At 42.0% G+C, this 18,749-nt stretch overlaps 1 protein-coding gene across 1 annotated transcript in view; it reads left to right on the top strand.

Annotated features, from left to right (window-relative positions):
* The window catches only part of SLIT3 (slit guidance ligand 3), an 806,608-nt gene extending 793,637 nt beyond the window's left edge, over positions 1–12,971 (top strand). Inside the window, exons 33-36 of the mRNA XM_048861176.2 lie at positions 6,789–6,943; positions 8,109–8,394; positions 10,769–10,977; positions 12,579–12,971. Coding sequence (XP_048717133.1) covers positions 6,789–6,943; positions 8,109–8,394; positions 10,769–10,977; positions 12,579–12,817 — 889 coding nt within the window. The 3' untranslated portion in view covers positions 12,818–12,971. The remainder of the gene's footprint in view (positions 1–6,788; positions 6,944–8,108; positions 8,395–10,768; positions 10,978–12,578) is intronic.
* Positions 12,972–18,749: the final 5,778 nt, after the last annotated feature.

Raw genomic sequence — 18,749 nt, 5'->3', positions numbered from 1 at the left:
GCAGAGTGTGGGGGAGAGAGGAAATATAGAAGGGAGGAAATTCTTTTTACATGGCTTTTATTTCAGTGCATTTTCCTGTTATCATTTAACTAACAAAATTCTTCACCATACTCCGTTGGCTTGTATGTTGTATCCCATCCCCTTCATCTGTTTCTGGTTTTGAGCATACGTTCTTCAGGGCTGTCTTTTGTTTGTAAAGTGTCCAGCACAATCGGGCCCTGGGTTTGAGCACCATCGTCATATAAGTGATTACTTCTAGCAATGTCCCACAGAGCCTCAGTCAGGCTCCTGGGACTTTCAAAGGGAGTCACTTTTGTCTGTCTGTCTCTGGGGTTTCTGTATCAGACAGACAAGACCAACTTCTGGCAAGCTGGGACTGTAGAGGCCACCTCCAGGCCCTGCTATGCTATCGCTGCCATCAGCACAACTCACACTCTGAAAGCCACCAGCCTCACATACAGAGGGAGTCAAAGGTGCTATACCCAGATATGTATATGAACACTGCCATTACTCCTGACGTTTCAACCAGTTTTCCATCCAAGACAAAATATCCACTTGGAGGAGTCATCAAAAGGTAATGCAGCAATTGGTGTTGGACCTAGCTTTGCTCATATCTGTGGGGCAGATCCTTGGCTGGAGTAAATTGTCATAGCTCTGAGGTCGGAAAATGGTGGTAAGGTTCTCTACTAGTCTGTATGGTCTCAGGTAGATTGATTCAGCCATAGGTTCAACCTTGCTGAGACCATAGAGACTAGGAGTATGTGGGAGTAGGTTTCCCACAAAATTCAAGCACCCAAACAAGCACCCAGGACAGGATATCTGAAAGCAGGAATCTTCCAAGGAAAATGGGAGAGTTAGCAGATCTGAAGGAACATCACAACCCATAGCTATAAAACTTGAAGATGTGATTTGTCAGATCTGATAAGCTAAACAGAGCCAGGACCAATAAGTAACTGGAGAGGAGACCTCCTACTAATATCTAGATGCAGGGTGAAGTGGTGGTGGTGATTCTGTAGGTGCCACTCTTTTCTTTACATCAGTGCTGAACTAATGCCTCTGCCTGGTGTGCAAGGGTACTGCACTGTTGGAAGAAAACTAGTAAAACCAAGAACCACAGCTCTTGGACTGTTAGTGCTCCCATGGCACTTTTGGCAAGAGTAAGGTTGCATCTAGGTCATTACTGTCTCATAGACTCAGAGACTTTAAAGCCAGAAGGGACCATCGTGATCATCTAGAACCTCACCCACCCACTGCTGTAATAGAACCATAACCTCTGACTGACTGATGTCCTCAGAACATTATTTAAAGACTTTGCCTAATGAATTCTCCCCTGCAGTTTCAATGGGATAATTTCTCACTTCCTCTTCTACCCTATTGCTTGATATGCCTATGTGCAAAGAGCTAGAAATGGCTGCATTTAGATGGTAGGTGAAATGGTTCCTCCATGTAATGTTTGTAAAATGCTTCAGGGTGAAGGTATTGTATAAATCTTAATTACTGTAGTAAAAATCAGTGAACTGTCAGTGACCAACATGGGGTCCTTTACAGACTGTTTGTAACAGTTGGTGCAGCAATTCCCACATTTTGGATATAAAACTGGTGTGTAGGCTCTTTTTACTGTTTACTTTTGGGCAAGTTGTTCTGTAAAATCAAATTCATGGCAACCCTTGCTCATCCTTCAGATGTTTACATTTAAAATATTTCCTTCCTTTATTTAATAAGTATCTATTATAAACTTAGGCTATTCTATCATAAAGGCCCACAATATTGTAATTGTTCCATTGGAAGCTGCCCAAGATGAAAAGTTCAGGACTGGTTTTTAATCAGCTGGAAAATCTCAAGAGCTAGCACTTGGTTTTTTACTCCAAAACTAGAGTTGGTTCTGATCCAGCTCGTGTTTTACCCTGACTCAACTCCCTCCACATTTGTTCAGATAAGTGATTATGGTTTAATCACATATCACAAAAGCATTTGCAAAAAGGGACAAACTGTGTAATCTCAGCCAGCAGGTGTGTAACTTTACAAAAGCTTATTTTAGTTAATAAATTCTAACAAGCCAAAACAAACCCTCAGCTCCATCCTCTAATGTTTTAATTTTTGTAGCTGTGTATCCTGACTTCATAACCTAATGCAATATTCATTTGTGTATCAAGCTGTTAACATTCTGGTGTGGAGTGAGGATTTGGAAGAATAATATCGATGGATAGTTTCTCAAACTTGACAATCCTTTCTGTGATGTTGCATCTCCATCTAGTGGTAGACTTTTAGAGTACATTGTGCATCACAGTGAACATAAACAACGAGGAGTCCTTGTGGCACCTTAGGGACTAACAGATTTATTTGGGCATAAGCTTCCGTGGGCTAGAACCCAGAACCCACTTCATCAGATGTACATCTGATGAAGTGGGTTCTAGCCCATGGAAGCTTATGCCCAAATAAATTTCTCAGTCTCTAAGGTGCCACAAGGACTCCTCGTTGTTTTTGCTGATACAGACTAACACGACTACCACTCTGAAACCTGTCACAGTGAACATAGCTGCCTTTTCTGAGTTCTTGCCTCTGGGCATTGCAGATGCATAAAATGGTTACACCTTACTGTTTCTATCTTAACACTACCGCTCATGTTTGTCGCATCATTGCCAGTGTCAACATGGCAGGTTTAAAAGCTAAAGTGCCTCTGGCACTGTAGCTTTGTAGAATGAAAATACCAATAAAAGGCAACAAATCCCTGACTCAGATAGGTAGTTATATACTGAGGGCTGTTTCAGGTGGATAAGCTGTAAAACCACCGGATCACCAAAAAGAATTCAATTAGCATTTTAATAAAAATCTCACAAAGAGCCGGGTCGGGAAGAAGCCCCTTGAAAAAAGTAGAGCACAGCAAGTTTATGCTGAGCCCAGTTACAATGCACTGTTCAGCATCTGTGGCTTTCTTCCCTTTATCTCTCGCCAAGCCACTGTCTCCAACTGTCTCAGACGATTGCTGAGTCTCCTAGAGGCCGAATGGCACACTAAGCTGTAAGGAAGAATTCACGTAGCACTTCCCCCTCACCCTTACTCTGTGTGTGTCTCTCTCAGAATCTAAAGCTTTTTAAAAGTCTCTTCTGTCAACAGCAACAACAACAAATGCTTTGATTTATCCACTATCTCAGTTTTCTCTGAGCCCCTTTTCCCTTGGGTGTAAGCATTTGGCCCCTTCCTTGAGTATGAGCATTTATTTTAAAAGAAAATGTGTGCTCAGGCTGTTTTGACTTTTTCAGCTTCATAAAACTGAAATGGTTAGCTAGGGCAACAAATGATTTTCTGTTTTGCAAAGTTTGGGAGTGAAATATTTTTCTTTTGTGGGTTAAAGGAGAAAGGTTAGAATTTGACAACAAACACTTACAGCTTCAGAATGGCACCAGAGAAGCCCTCCCTACCTCTAGTTCCCCACTGGAGTTAAAATGTTAGCTCTGAGTACACTAAAAATAGTGAAGAATTAGGAGTTGAAGCTTAGACGCCATCAATGGGACACATGGGCCTCCATTTGCCTGTTAATCAAAACACTTAAGACCTAATCTGGAAAACCATATGCTGTGGAGGAGTTAATGATTAATGTCTGTGAAGTCCTGGCCCAAATAAGAACTAGCACTGCCAAATGTGATAATGTTGTCCTCTGCCACATAGTCGCAGCTTGGGCTTCTTCAGATAAGAATGTGGTCTTGTTTCATCTTCAAAGATCAATCCTACTAGGACAGGGGTTGCTTGTTAAACAGCTATTCATCCTTGCTCCTCAACGCACATGCTTCAGAGCAAATATTTTTGCCTATTCTTCTTCCTTTCTCATTGACTTATCTACAGAGCTTAACAATTAAAAATATGCCTTTGCATTTGTATAACATCTTTGCTCTGAGAATCTCAAAATGCTTATAAATATGAATTAAGCCTCAGAATACTCCTGTGAGGTTGTTATGGGATATATAGGGGTCATTTAATCCACCACTGAAACACAGCCATCTCCTCAGTGGAATTTGGCAGATATTAGATAGCACACAAGAACATCTAAGCAGCATTTTATAGCAATATGTCAACACCACTCTGTCCAACTGACACTGCAGAGGGAATTTCAATTGGTAAAATATGACCAGATGGAATTTGTCCAAGAAACTGGTTTAATCTGTTCTATCAAATCTTTCAGGAATGCAGCTAAATAAGTTTTAGTCCTCTGTGTGGTGTGAGGTCTCTTTTCCCTAAGGAATACTTCTAGGTCTCAGAGAGAACTACAGCAGCACCAAGTGTAAACTACCAGTACCTGCCTCCCCAGAGTCCTCTCTCCATCCTAAGAATGTACAGCAAGGACTCACTGGAAATGCAAGTTCACAGAGTTCCATAAGCATCATTTCTGTGGGAATTGTTCTGCAGAAGAAGTACTTTTACAACATTTTAACATGAATCCACTGTATGTCTATCTGGTTTCTTATATGGTGCCATAGTATCTACGCACCTCATACTTCCATAAAATTTCACATGACCTTTAAAAACCACAAGTGCTCATGTCCTCTTTCATCTGGAAGGCCTTCCCAGTACAAGACCTCCAACACTGTGTTGGGGCATTGGTTCAGTCCTTTCTCAGAGGGTTACCTACTGAGTCAGCAATACCACTTCTCTGTGTGCCCTGGTGTTCTTCAGAAGTCTCCATATTGGTGGCTTCTGCCTAATCCTGCTTGCATATGATCAGTTGTACCAGGTCTATTGTAGCTGTTGTAGAATTGTAACTATTCCATGAACAAGTCAATTTTGGTCATTTCCTCCTTTGGGCAGAGGTGAAAGTAAGCCGGTACGCCCTGGTATGGCATACCGGCAAGAGCCAGTGCACCGTACTGGGGCAGCCTGGCTTCCCTAGGGGTCAATTTGAAGGGCTTGGGGCTCCCAGCAGTGACTGGAGCCCCAGGCCCTTTAAATTGCCTCCAGAGCCCCGCTGCTGGAGCCCTGGGGTAGCGGCTGCGGGGCTCCGGTGGCTATTAAAAGGGCCTGGGGCTCCCCTGCTTCTACCGCCCCAGCCCTTTAAATAGCCACTGGAGCCCCGCCGCCGCTACTCCAGGGCTCCGGGGGCTATTTAAAGGACTGGGGCGGTAGAAGCAGGGGAGCCACACGCCCTTTAAAGAGCCCCCAAAGCCCTGGGGTAGTGGGGGCTCCAGCTGCCTCTGCCGCCCCGGTCTTTTAAATAGCCGCCGGAGCCCCGCCGCTTCCCCAGGGATCCGGTGGCTAATTAAAGGACGAGGCAGTAGAAGCAGGGGAGCCCCGAGCCCTTTAAATAGCCCCCGGAGTCCTGGGCTGCTGCTGCTACCCCGGAGGGGTGGGGGAGGAGTAGAAAGATGGGGGGCACTTACCTTACAGGGTGGGCTGGGGCTGGCTCTGACCTCCTCAGCCCTGCCCCTTCTGCCCTAGGCCCCGCCCATTCCAGGGGCCAGAGCTGGCCCCAGCATACCTGTAAGTCACTCGACTTACTTTCACCCCTGCCTTTGGGTATCTTGTTTCTAAATGTCTCGTCTTAAAGGCCAAAATTTCCATAGACATCAGTGACTCAGGGTTGGCCCCTAGATACTTTTAACTTAATCAGCTATATGAAGCTGGGCATATGTTCCAGTTGACTGAGAATAAATGAGTTGATGCACTTCTATTCATCTGTCACCATGTTTTGTCCAGCAACTCCAAATTAGTTTTCTAGACTAAGCAACATCTTGGAATTCTTCTTTTCCACACAACATCTTTTTGCCCCCATGCTTTCCTGGCAGAACCACCACACAACTGGGGAGTCTATTCAGGAGAGGCCTGGCACTGGACAGGGCTTGCAGCAGATCAAGAATGATATTCATTGGCAAAGCTGAGTGCATGGGTAGCTTACGTAGCACATTATTTAACACCTGCTGTAGCTATTGCTATTAAGTATCTCATTATGTATTAAAGTTCACATGTGTACAATGAAGAGAGACTATAATGTTTCGTTAAATTTGCATCAGTGGAAAAATCTGTTCACTTCCATCACTATGAGTGCACTTTGAAAAACCCACTCATTTGTCAAAGAGCAGTTAATCCCTTGTGTATCCATTGCATCCCTCTCCTACCTCCCTCTCTTTTCTCTGCACTTTGGAGTAGAATGAAATTTTCATATTATTTCATGGCACTGCAGTTTGCAATTTACAGGGCTGAGAGTTTAAGTTGCTCTAAGGATTAAATTTATTCCAATGTATTGAGTGGGCTAGAGTTCAGAAAAGCTTAGGTGCACAATTGTGCTCCTAATTTCTGTGTAATTGCTCTGATTGCATGTGAAGAACAGGTAATTTTGTGTGTTGTACAAGTGATCCAAACTGACATTTAGCATGTGCAATTATTGGAGAGATTGTGTGCCTAACTTATTTGAAACTCTGTTCACATATAAAAATATCTGTAGGTGTAGAACAACAAATATGGAGTTCATTTTCATGTCATGTTAATTGATTATTCCCACAAATTGTTTCTAATCTTCCCAACCTGCCCAATAACTAACAAGTGTCTTAAGAGTTGAATCTGTTTATGTATTGATTACATGAGAGTTGACACAGGTCTGAAGTTGCACCTTTTAAGTTCTTTACCCTTAGCAAAGTGCTTATTATAAAAAAGACAACTGATCACAAAGCAGCCAACAGTATGCCATTTTCTTTCCAAGGATAGAAGCGGGTGATTGCCTGTAACAGAAGCAAGAAAGTCACAGCTAAGCTCCTTCTGATTCTCTTCCTTCTTTGTTGCTCCTTCTGATTCTCTTCCTTTAGTGTGGAAACAATAAATGATGGGCAGTTTCACAGTGTGGAATTGGTTATGCTGAACCAAACACTGAACTTGGTTGTGGATAAAGGAACCCCCAAGAGTCTTGGCAAACTGCAGAAACAACCCACAGTCAGCATCAACACCCCGCTCTATATTGGAGGTATGTTCAGTCACTCTTCGCAAGAATAGCTGAGTCCTCGACAATTTTCCAAAAGTTTCTTCAGCGAATAATACAGCTGGCATCTCCCAGCAGATCATGTTACTGCTATGAAAATGATTTGCCTGGAATAAAGACATTAAGAGATTTAAAAAATAAGACATTCCAGTGTTATGGTCTGACGAGATGTTAATAGCCCCGTTAATTCAACAGTCTGTGAAGCCATGAAGGGATTCATGGAGATATTGCAGTGATAGGGATGGCAGAACTTGGATTGGATAGGGAGCATCTCCTCCTCAGCCATGGTTTTTCCAAATTAGCTAGATTAAAACCAAGCACAAATGGCTGCAGGTTTATAATAGATCCCTAAGGGCCATTGGGCCTGATCCAAAAACCATTGATGCTGATGATAAAAATTCCCTTTGGCTTCACTGTGTGCTGGATCAGGCCTTTTGTAAATAATCCCTTGTAATAATCCCTTTTCTACATGGCCGCTGAATTATTATCCTCACAAATCTGAAAACTGGATAATCTTGTTTTGGCCAGAGCTGAACCTTAACAATTGGCTCATATTAAGAATGTCAGAGATTAAAGAGCCTCATGCAGCAGAGATGATCTGGTAACAGAGCTATGAGACCATCTCCCCTGAACCACCCAACATAAATAGTGTGTCCTATGGAAATAAGCATAAAAAGATCATGTAATTAGACTTTTGTAATGCATAAGCATATAATGGGGGAGCATTAAAGTAGTCTTGGCTTCTGACTACTTCCTTTTGCAAGCTCAGTGTCTTCCTAACATAGCTCTGCTAAACATCGCTCCTCTCTAGACATATTGCAAAATTCTGTCCTTTTATAATTGAAAACGTAAACATTTGACTGAAAGCTTTATAAATTCAAAGGACTAATGTGATGTTACTTCCATGAAGACTCTATAAGGATCATGTTTTAAGTGCAATGTAAAACCAAGGATGTGCCCAGTTATACTCACTAAATGTCCCAAGTGTTAATCACAGTGTCCTGTCCAATATGAATAGCTATTTTATGCCTGTCTAGATTAGTGTTTATGCAGGGCTTTGGGATGCTCAAAGGGAAGGTGCTAGCCATTATAATTTATTCTAGTATTATTGTGAATGCAAGATAATATTTATATTTTGTTTTATCTGAAGGGATCCCAACATCTACTGGGCTATCTTCATTGCGCCAAGGCACAGATAGGATGTCAAACGGCTTTCATGGATGTATCCATGACGTCCGCATTAATAACGAGCTGCAGGACTTTAAGGATCTACCCCAGCAGTCATTAGGAGTCCTTCCTGGCTGCAAATCCTGTAACATCTGCAAGCATGGCATCTGCCGGTCCATAGAGAAGACAAGCGTTATCTGTGAGTGTCATCCAGGCTGGACAGGCCCACTGTGTGACCAGGAAATTGGAGACCCTTGCCTTAGTAACAAGTAAGGTCATTGGTGCTGATGGGAATGCTTTCTTCAATGAACTGACATTTAACTTTTTATCTTGCAGAGCCAGGCTTCATTTTCAGAGGTGCCAAATACCCACAACTCCCACTGAAGCCATTAGGAGTTCTGAGGCCTCTTCACCTCTGAAAATTTACATCAACCACTTCTTGTTTAGAATGCTGGCAGGCCATAGATCTGTTCTCCAGTTCAGGGGAAGTTGAGGCATTTATATCAAGAGCCACATTTTCAGCAGTGGGTGTGCCTGCCAAAATACACAGCCCCACATTGCATACATAAACCCCACATCAATCACACACATTGCATATGATCCACTGATTGCATATCGTTACCCAGGGATGAGTTTTCTGTAGGGGGATGGTGCACATTTTTTTGATGCATCCACATCCAAAGGAAAGTGCCCATTACAGCATGTGCTGGATGTGATGTTCAGAGTCTAACTCTCCAAAGGCCATAAATGTTGTTCTTAGAACTATGTATTCCAACTTAAACTCGTTCAGAATCCCCCAAAACTCAGCTGTCCTTAGGAGTTCCCTTTGGAGTAGAACATCTGAGGAACAGCAATAGAGTAAGGAATAGCGTATAGTCTCAGGGAACGGGCTTATGAGTGAAGTATTTATAATTCAAAGAAACAAAGTGCACATTCATGTCAGGGCACTGAATAGATACATTAATTTCCTGACAGGAACACAAATAGACAAACCAGCACAGACCAATGGTCTATGTAGCCCTGAGTCTTATCTCAAACAGATGGAAATACTTTTGTATTAGAAGCTACTCCCATGGTAAGCTGTTGGAGAATCTGTGGGAAAGGGTTATTGCAAACACATGGTTTTGACAGGCAGAGTGACCCAATCTGTAATTATCCGTGTGACTGATTGCAGTGAACAGGAATTTCACTTGGCACAGCAACCATTTTAAACTAGCTTCTGGGCACAATCCTGCAGGTATTGAGCTCCCTCAATGCTGGAGATCTGAGTATGCCTAGCACCTCACAGGATTGAAGCCCTTTATGTTGTAAGCCTTAGTAAAACTAGGTAGAGTAAAATAAAAGACAGATCTGGACACATGACCCTAACCCTAAACAATGCTGAAATATTGATTTTATTTTTATTTAAACTAGCCTTTTGTAATTGTATTTCACCAATGAGGATGCACAAGCAGTCCCCTGAGTTTTCAAAATCAGGAAATAGTCAGGATGGCTGGGCAAGGAAAGAAAGAGGGACTTGTAGTTGTTTAAATGGTGAAGGTTTGTTTCACCCTGGGTGTCCAAAAGAGTGGTAGGTGCCATACAGACAGAGACATGATCTCCATACTAAAGAGTGTACAATCTAAGTGGAGACGTGGTAATTCAAAACTGAGGAGGAGACTGGGGGCGGGGGGGGGAGTAACAAGGGTTACTGATCGAGGAGCAGCAGTTAGTTTAGTGTTGTTGAAAATGCCTTTTTTTAAATAATGTGACTCCACTTAATTACCCTTTTTTTCTGTATCCTGACCTCATTGTTGCTTTTATTATTTCTTGTTTTTTTATTTTTGCCTATTTTGCACACACATAAAACTGGCAAGGGTTAAAATAAACTTTTTTTTAAAATGGAAATAATTTAAAATTCCAGGAGTAAAAATAACAAACGGGGAAAAGTTTATGTAAGCGAGAGCTTTGTATCTATGAAATGTTTGTACTGCTGGATGGCATCCCCAGGCATAAAGATGCCCCCTTTCATCTCCTGCTTCCACAATCTGAGCCTTCATCTACCCACTGAATAGGGGGAATCTATTGCACTTCCTTATCATGCACCACCTCTCCAGAAATACCAAATCCCACTGCAGGACTCTTGAATCATGAAACCATTAAACTAGAACTGAGTCAAGTTTTTCGGAGTAATTTAGCTTCTTTTTTGTCCACAAATTCCACAGACAGATAACAGTTTTCCTCGCATTTATTCAACATGTGATGTAATCTGTAGAATAATTTTTCCAAGTACGCTTTGACATGTGGATTGTTCACAAGCAGTTTCTTTCAAGTATTGATACTCTGAATCTGAGCTATTTTGTTTGGATAAATTGTATTGTTTGATCTGTGATTGAATGAGCCTAACCCTTTCTCAGGTTTCCCATGAGAACATTTCATGATCACTAAGTTCAGAATTTGCTTTCTGTGAATATTATCCAATATTCACTTGCAGTTTCTGCCAGCATGCCTGGCACTGAACTTCTTTGCTTTAGAATATTGGCCAGAAATTGAATGGGAGCTAACACATCCAAAGTAAACATTCCTGGAAAAATTGAGGTCTCTTCCTGCCCTAATTCAAACCCCACAAGCATAAGCCAGCTCTAAACTTTTCTTCTTTCTCAGGTGTATCCATGGTAAATGCATGGCTGTCAACTTTGCTTACACATGTAAGTGCTCAGAGGGTTATATGGGCATATACTGCGACAGGAAGAATGACTCCTCAAATCCCTGCAGAATTATGAAATGCAACCATGGGCAGTGTAAAATTTCAGAACATGGGGAGCCATACTGCGAATGTGACCCTAACTATAGCGGAGAACATTGCGACAAAGGTATGCCTGACTACAGTGCCTGGGATGCTGCTTTGCTGTCATTTCTATTCACATTTGTCTTCACTCTTCCTCCATTTAACTCTTATTAATGGGACAATGGCCCCTTTGAGCCATTGAAGGAGGAGGAGAGGGAAACCACACAAGAGCTGGCCAGAAGATGTCTGAACACATGGAAAAGGTAGATCTATGGTAATAGCTCTGTTCCTCCTGAATCCTGGGGATTTGTAGCTCTGTGGTTTCTGAGTGGGACATCTAAATGGAGAAGGCTTGGGATGTAGGTGCTTTTCTGTGCATCTTTCCCTTCATACACTATAAGGATTGTCCTCACTGCATTATTAGGGATGAAAATTCCCCCCAGAACACAAACACATCCCCGATGGGGAAGTTCAGAAAGGCAAAGGCAGAATTCCCAGGAAGCAGTGCTCCTTTAGGAACCATGCTGTGTAGGATGATTAATGTGAGTTGCCCTCATTCCTTCCCTCTCCTGAGCTGTACAAGTTTGAAATGGAATCTCATGGAGAATTCTTAGCTTTTCCTATATTCCTATTGGTCTTTTGGGGAGGCCAAGCTCCCTGTCTGTTCCACACCTGTTTTGCCCCCAAATGAAATGGCCTATTAGAAACTAAGAAAGTTATAACTCCATCTTCTAGTCCTTCCTTTGTTCCCCTGCAAAAGCAACAGTTTGACCCGTAATGTTTTATTTAGGTAGCAGCTTTCATCTGAAAGGATCACAGTCTTTGCCAATTCCATGAATCTGACTGCTGCACAGTGACTGCACAATAGGTTAGGACAGGAAATGTTGCCAAGTATACTTGGGCAAACCCCAGATTATTAAAGTTCATACAGAGTAGGCTGAATGTTGGGTTTGAGAGCCTCCTCTAAAGACCTACACAGAGTAAGCTGCATGGAACTCCATATATCTCATCTGAAAGGATGTAAGGACAGATCAGCCTTACCGAGATTTGTACCTGTGGCTCTAGGGAGCTTAAGTGTTTCAAATGTGAGTCTCATGCCATTAAACCATTCCCATGGCAAATAATGGTCTTACTATTAATATATTTTTTCCATTTTCCATCTAATATGGGGATAATATATACTTTACAGGGTTCTGGAAGCTTAAATAACTATGCTTTGTTAAAGCATCTCCAGTTCTGTTGAAGGCCACAGGCCTGATTCTACACGGCCTTGTATAAATACATACCTGCACAAAGAGAGTTCTAGTCTGTCCTGATAGCATTTTACACCTGGTACAAAGCAGTGGAGAATGGAGACCCAGTGCACTGTTGTTTGCCTTTAATAAAATAAATGTCAGTACACGCACAGGGCTGTTTGGTCGGGAGGGGGTTACAAGATAATTATCACCTTCCCCATCCTTCCTCTCTCTAACGATCTTGGGGTTCATTAAGTAACAAGCCAGTGAATGAGAAAGGAATAAAACTTTAATAATACAAACTGGGGAGCATCTCTGGTGAACTGCTGTGCACAGCCATGCCTTTAGGGCACATCTCCAAAATCCTACGTTCATAATACTGTCCCTTATGAGCATCTCTAAATTATAATCTTCTACAAGCCTATCTCTGCACTCTCCGTTGTCTTAACAGAGAATCTTTGCCAGGGGGAGATTGTCCGAGAAGTGATCCATAAGCAGCATGGCTACAGCTCGTGTGTCACTGCCTCCAAAGTTCCCCAGATGGAATGTCGTGGCAGTTGCAGTAATGGGCAGTGTTGCGTTCCCCTCCGGAGCAAAAGGCGGAAATACATCTTTCAGTGTGTGGATGGATCCTCCTTCATGGAAGAACTGGAGAGGCATGTGGAATGCGGCTGCTCAAAATGCTTATAAGGCATTCTCCAGTCTCTTGCCACTTTAATCGGACCTATTTACTTTCAGCGTGAAGAAGAAGAAGAAGAAGAAGAAGAAGAAAAGAATATTAAGTATATTGTAAAATAAACAAAAAATAGAACTTATTTTTATTATGGAAAGTGAATATTTTCATCTTTTATTATATAAAGTATCACACCATTTCGGGTATATGTATCATATAGTGAGTTATTTTTACCATAAAACTTTTTTAACAGTTGTTAAAAAAATTTAAAATGTTTTGAAAAAATAAAGAAATCATAGCCTAACAAAAGGAGAAATGGGGTAAGTTTATAAGCATGCACGATGGCCAAATGTGAAGATATTTCAAGGACCTGCCACAAAACGATAGATACAGACTGCAAAAAATATTCTCCGAGGTTCTGGTGGGTACAACAGGAAAGCACATTCTCACATCTGACTGCCATCTTTTCTATCTGTGCACCCTGAAAATGTCTCCCTCTCAATTCTTACTCTTGCCTAACAATGCTAGTTTGTGTTTGGTTTCTGTACAGTGGCTCAGCTTGATACTCTTGAATCAGTTCCCCAAAAAGTGCATCGGTCTGACATTGACTCCATTACTCAAATATTATAATAGTGTAATGCATTTTTGTTTTGTATTTTATATTTTTATCTGTTTTCCCAGTATATACTTGAGCGACGGTATCTCTGTAGCACAGACAACTCTATCCAAAAGGAAGTGGGGGAGAGAATGTGGGAAACACATTTTGGGAAGTTTTTGTCCAAAAAGGCATAAATAAGTGCTAAGTGACTCCAATGAAGCAACATACTAACTATTTCAACTTACACTTCCTGTGTTATTTCCCAGGTTTATGCCTCACTGCTCTCAGCCTTGAGTTCTTTTTTGTATATGAAATGTGGGGAATACACTACAATGAAGTTTGGCAAACCTAGACACTGCAGCTTTCAAAGTTCATGTATAAATCCATTTTAAAAGAGAGTGAAAATACCCCAAGAACCAGAATTTACCTTGCTAATATATTGTACTTTATTCCTACTTTCATTTATTTCAGCCAAAATTTTACTCCTTGCCACAGTTGACTATTAATGCACACTCTATGGTAAATGGCCAACATGCTGCTTCTCCACCTGCTATTTCTCAAATTAGTGTAAGTTGCACAATATGCATGTGGAATTCCTATAGGTCTGCTGTCTGTCCCACCTTAACAGAGATTTCATCTGTTCTTAAGGAGACTCTTGATATCTCCATATAGTTTTGCTCTCGCTTTTCACTATATAGCTTGACTAATCCACGCTAAAAATGTTTTCACCTGCACTACTGTATATTCTGCATTTGTTCCTCCCGCAGGACTCCCGTTGACTTTAACAGGAGCCGTGTGTGCAGAATGAACTCTGAGTATGCAGCAGAGATCTGTGTAGATCAGTGGTTCTCAAAGACGGTCCACCGCTTGTTCAGGGAAAGCCCCTGGCGCGCCGGACCGGTTTGTTTACCTGCCGCGTCCACAGGTTTGGCCGATCACGGCTCCCACTGGCCGCAATTCACCACTCCAGGCCAATGGGGGCTGCGGGAAGCGGCATGGGCCAAGGGACGTACTGGCCACCCTTCCCGCAGCCCCCATGGGCCTGGAGCAGCAAACTGCAGCCAGTGGGAGCCGCGATTGGCCGAACCTGCGGATGCGGCAGGTAAACAAACCGGTCCGGCGCGCCAGGGGCTTTCTCTGAACAAGCGACGGACCAGCTTGGAGAACCACTGGTGCAGATGACAAATTCTCAGTGTGAATCTGAGAGGTGATATTTTTACCCTTAGTGTGTTGGGGGTTTTGCCAGGGTTACCTGTTAGGGACATTGATTACATTACACAAGCCTTGAAGTGTTCTATTACTATGAATTAATTCCTGTCAATTACTGTTCCATTGTTTCCTCAAGTAATTTCTCTTTCTCCCTGTAAGGGTACTGAGTATAGTGGTCCTTTCTTCAATGAGTATGTTTGTGAGAAACAGCTAAGACAGAGCTTATGCCCTGCAGTTTTGGCCTGACCCAATGCCCATTGAAGTCAATGGAAAAGATCAGGCCCTTTAAGAGCAGGGGCAGAAAGAGAGATCATCAGTTTTATAAAAAAAAAAAAAAAAAAGAGCATGAAACAGATTCCTGTCATAGCCAGTTCAAATTTACATTCCCCTCAGGAAAAAAAAACAGACACTATCGCAGTTACAATGTAAATCTTTGTCCTTTTTTGGAACCAGCAGCCCTAAGATGCTTATAGGCTTTATTCTAATTAAAACCCTTTTTATCCATAACAGTGTAGTCAGCGTTCCCTTTTGTTTCCCAGAGTAATTTGGGCAGGAGGGAAGTGAGTGATACAATAGAAGTCTTTCAGAATAAATACTAGTACAATAGAGCCTGCAATCAGTGAAACATAAAACAATCACGAGTTAATGTGCCAAAACCTGATTGAAATAGTATAGTTCAGGCGCCAGAAAAAAACAGTTATATATAGCATAGGTTTCATTTCATTTTGAGTGATAATATGTGACGCAAGAAGCAGCTGGAGTTTATAAAGTTTAAAAAAAAAAATCCTCCCTGCCCCCCAATCTGTAGATTCTAAAAATTTGCAAAAGCATCTAACTGCACATGCTTGTATAAACATGGCCCTGGTACAAATCTACTATTGTTGATACATTCTTTCTCAGTGCATTTTCATAGATGCAGTTAGCCATCATTTCAGGGAAAAGAAATTAAGACTTGACCAGTGAATCGCACTGCTTCCTCACTCTTAATGTTTTAAAGTCTCATTAGTAAGATGGATAATTGGCTGCCAGTAAACCGCCAAAACATTGTGTGGCATTGCTTTCCCCGAAAACTTAACTGAAATTGTAGCCAATGGTTTCATCCAAACAGCAGCATGACTGAGAGAAAATAATGTTTCCTTCTTTCCCCCACCCCAATCTTCTGACAGGTTTTTAAATTGTGGCTGTTACCAAAGGCAAAAAAGCCATCAACGGCCGCTTAAATGAATCCCAGATTGACGTGTTAACCAAAACTTCACAGCAAAATGATAATAGCTACAGTACAATGGGGCTGGCCCTGTTCTGTAATCACAGTCAAGTGCTGTGACATACAAATAACTTAGAATTCCTATTTTTTAAACCAAAAGAAGCATTTTTTACACATTTCTAGACAGCAGTTGCGTGACAATCACTGCCATGTTTCAGATCAGTGATTTTACTGGCTTAATATGGAAGTAGTTTGTTTGGTTTAATTAAAAAAACTTAATGGTGCCAAAAATATCAGTTTAACTGAAGTGTTAATTAGCTCTGTAAGTTTCCTCTGTAACCTGCCTGTTACGGTAGATATCAGCTACTGTAGGTACAATGCAGTAGTTAATGTTAAAAAATATCAAGTTTTTAATAAAGTGAAGAAAGATGCTAACCCTAAAAAAAAGAAAAAACCAAGTAAGAAGGCAATGCAGACTGGTGTGAATTAGTGTATTTTATTAACAGACTCTCATTGTGATGTAATTTTTAAATAAAGTGTTGGGTTATGGAAGATTATAACATATCCTGTGGTGTGATGCAGATTATTTCTTTCAACTGTATATGTTGGGTATCATCGTCTGGCCACTTCGTGTCTCTTGTACCAGTGAGGTAGCCAAAGTATTGCAATGAGAACATACACAACTTTGGTCACAGTGACAACATAACTTCCTGTACAGGCAACTCCAATGCATAAGACGGCCTGGAAAAATTTTTCCTCTTGGAGTTTCCATCACATTCTTTCTTTGGGCCTAAAGGGGCTGCATTTGCCCCACTGAAGAAGCCATAGTAGTAACATTTACATTATGGTAGCGCTCACAGGACTTACTCAAGATTGCCCCTTCTCCCCACCCTTGTGCACAGAGGGTCTGCCACAAAAACCAGCAGCTGCTAGAGATTTTCATGAATCCAGAGACATGAAGTCACCCTGGCACAGTCTCTGCACCTCTGCTCCTTCCAGCACCCTGTCAGTATGAGCCTTTGCTGACGGGATTCACCAGTGAAGAGGGAGTTCAGTGGTACAGAGGGAAAAAGTGGAGCAGTGTAAGATTACCCATGAAAAGTCTATGAGATGACAGTGAGTGATGTCTCCCTGGCCCCATGCCCTCTCCACACAGACCCTGACTCCCACTAAGCCCCTTCTGTGGTGGGGAAGGAAGGCAGGGATATGTTGCTATGGAGGTGGCACTGCTCACACCTGGACCACCCAAGGTTGGAATCCTCTGGATCCCTGTAGCCTGTGATTGCAGAGAGTACAATATGGCCCTAAATCACCAAATAATCTTCAGGATTTTCCAAACAATGAGAGATATGATTGAAATAGAAACTGGTTGAACCATAATGTGGTGTTTATGATAACACAGGGTAGGAAAGCCAGTGAGATCAACCAAGCCCGGGCAAGGTCAAAAGAACCCAAATCTGTCAATCAGAGCTTTCGACAGCTGATTATTTTGAAACACTTTTGTGGTGTTATCTAGGGGACATTCTCTCCCGTTTTCTGATCAGTCTGTCCTAGACACTGACATCCCAGTATTCTTTTGTTAACCCTACTTCCCAGTCTTGAAGTCAAAGCAACAGCACAGATGAGCCCAAAAGAAGTGGGTTAAATGACCAGCACTGAAAGCGCGCATTTGAGAAAACAGCCATGCTAGGCAAGCAGTGTGGCTTAAGTCATCTGTTCTTGGCTGCCTGCTAACAAAAATAAGTACTGTTATTGCTGTAGCAGAAGGCACAGACCATTCACACACATCAAGCAAGTGTTGTTGTAAGACAGCAGAGTTCTGTGTGAAACTTAAAACACATTCAGAATACAGAACGTCATATGAGCCCTACAAACCCTGAGTGAACAAATGCAGCTAACCAATCATTTTTATAGTTCCTCTCCCTCCCCCCCCCCCCACACGTGTGCCCAGGGTACTGTACAACACATTAAGAATATAGTAAAATATTACCACCCATTCGCAGATCCTGATCCAATGTTTGCTTACAGATGTACTACTTTTTCCATGGAGCCCCTACATCACATAGAATGATTAGGGGGCAACTCCAAGGAGAGCTTCTTCCACAGAATCTGGCCTGCATCTCCCAGTTTTTACTGTCCTACTCATTTTCTCATTATAGTAATCATGTAAAAAATTGCAAGAAGTGGCTTTGTCTTCCTCTTGTGGTTAGAGCATGCAAAGAATATAGTGGGCATGAGCACAACCACCCATCCACCCGTGGATAGCGTTGAGCATTTACGGACCACAACAACACTTATTAATGCAAGTTGAGTCCTCAAAATGGGTTGCCGTCAAGGGAGTAACATGGCCCCTCTCAAAACCCCAATGTACATTAATCACCTATTTTAAATTTGCTGCCAAACAGTTGTTGCTAAATATTGCTAGTGACCATAGATTGTAAACTCTTTGTGGCAGAAACTGTTTAGAGGGGTTATGTGTGGGTGTGGGAGGGAGGGTGGGGGGGGGATGTTTTATAGTGCTTAGCACAGTCGTGCTACAACAAACCAAATAAGTAAGGTGTCAGAGTTATGGAAGGATTAGGAGACTGTGGCACCTAAAATATTTAGCTCAATGACCTTGAATAGTTGTGTCTTTGAGGAATACCCTTTTTTCTCAGCCCCTGAGCCACAAGAACCGAATACTACACAGTAAACGTACCTAGAGAGAGGGGACAGATGGTCTATAAATCGCTTGGATATTCTTTTTAAACTAGCTTTTCCACCTCCATTTCATAGCATGTCAGACTAGGGTTGTGTGACCTTTATTAGCTGACATTAGAAATAATATGCTTATTGACAATCGTTGCTCACTGGCTAACATAACCCCAATCCTAACCATCACCTTTTGATCATTTTTCTTAGTTGTCCCAACAGCACTTGGGAAAAATTTACAACCCCT

The sequence above is a fragment of the Caretta caretta genome, chromosome 8 (assembly GCF_965140235.1).
Source record: "Caretta caretta isolate rCarCar2 chromosome 8, rCarCar1.hap1, whole genome shotgun sequence".
NCBI classification, from domain to species: Eukaryota; Metazoa; Chordata; order Testudines; family Cheloniidae; genus Caretta; species Caretta caretta.
The sequence above is the reverse complement of the archived record's forward strand: the minus strand, read 5'-3'. Positions and strand labels throughout refer to the sequence as shown.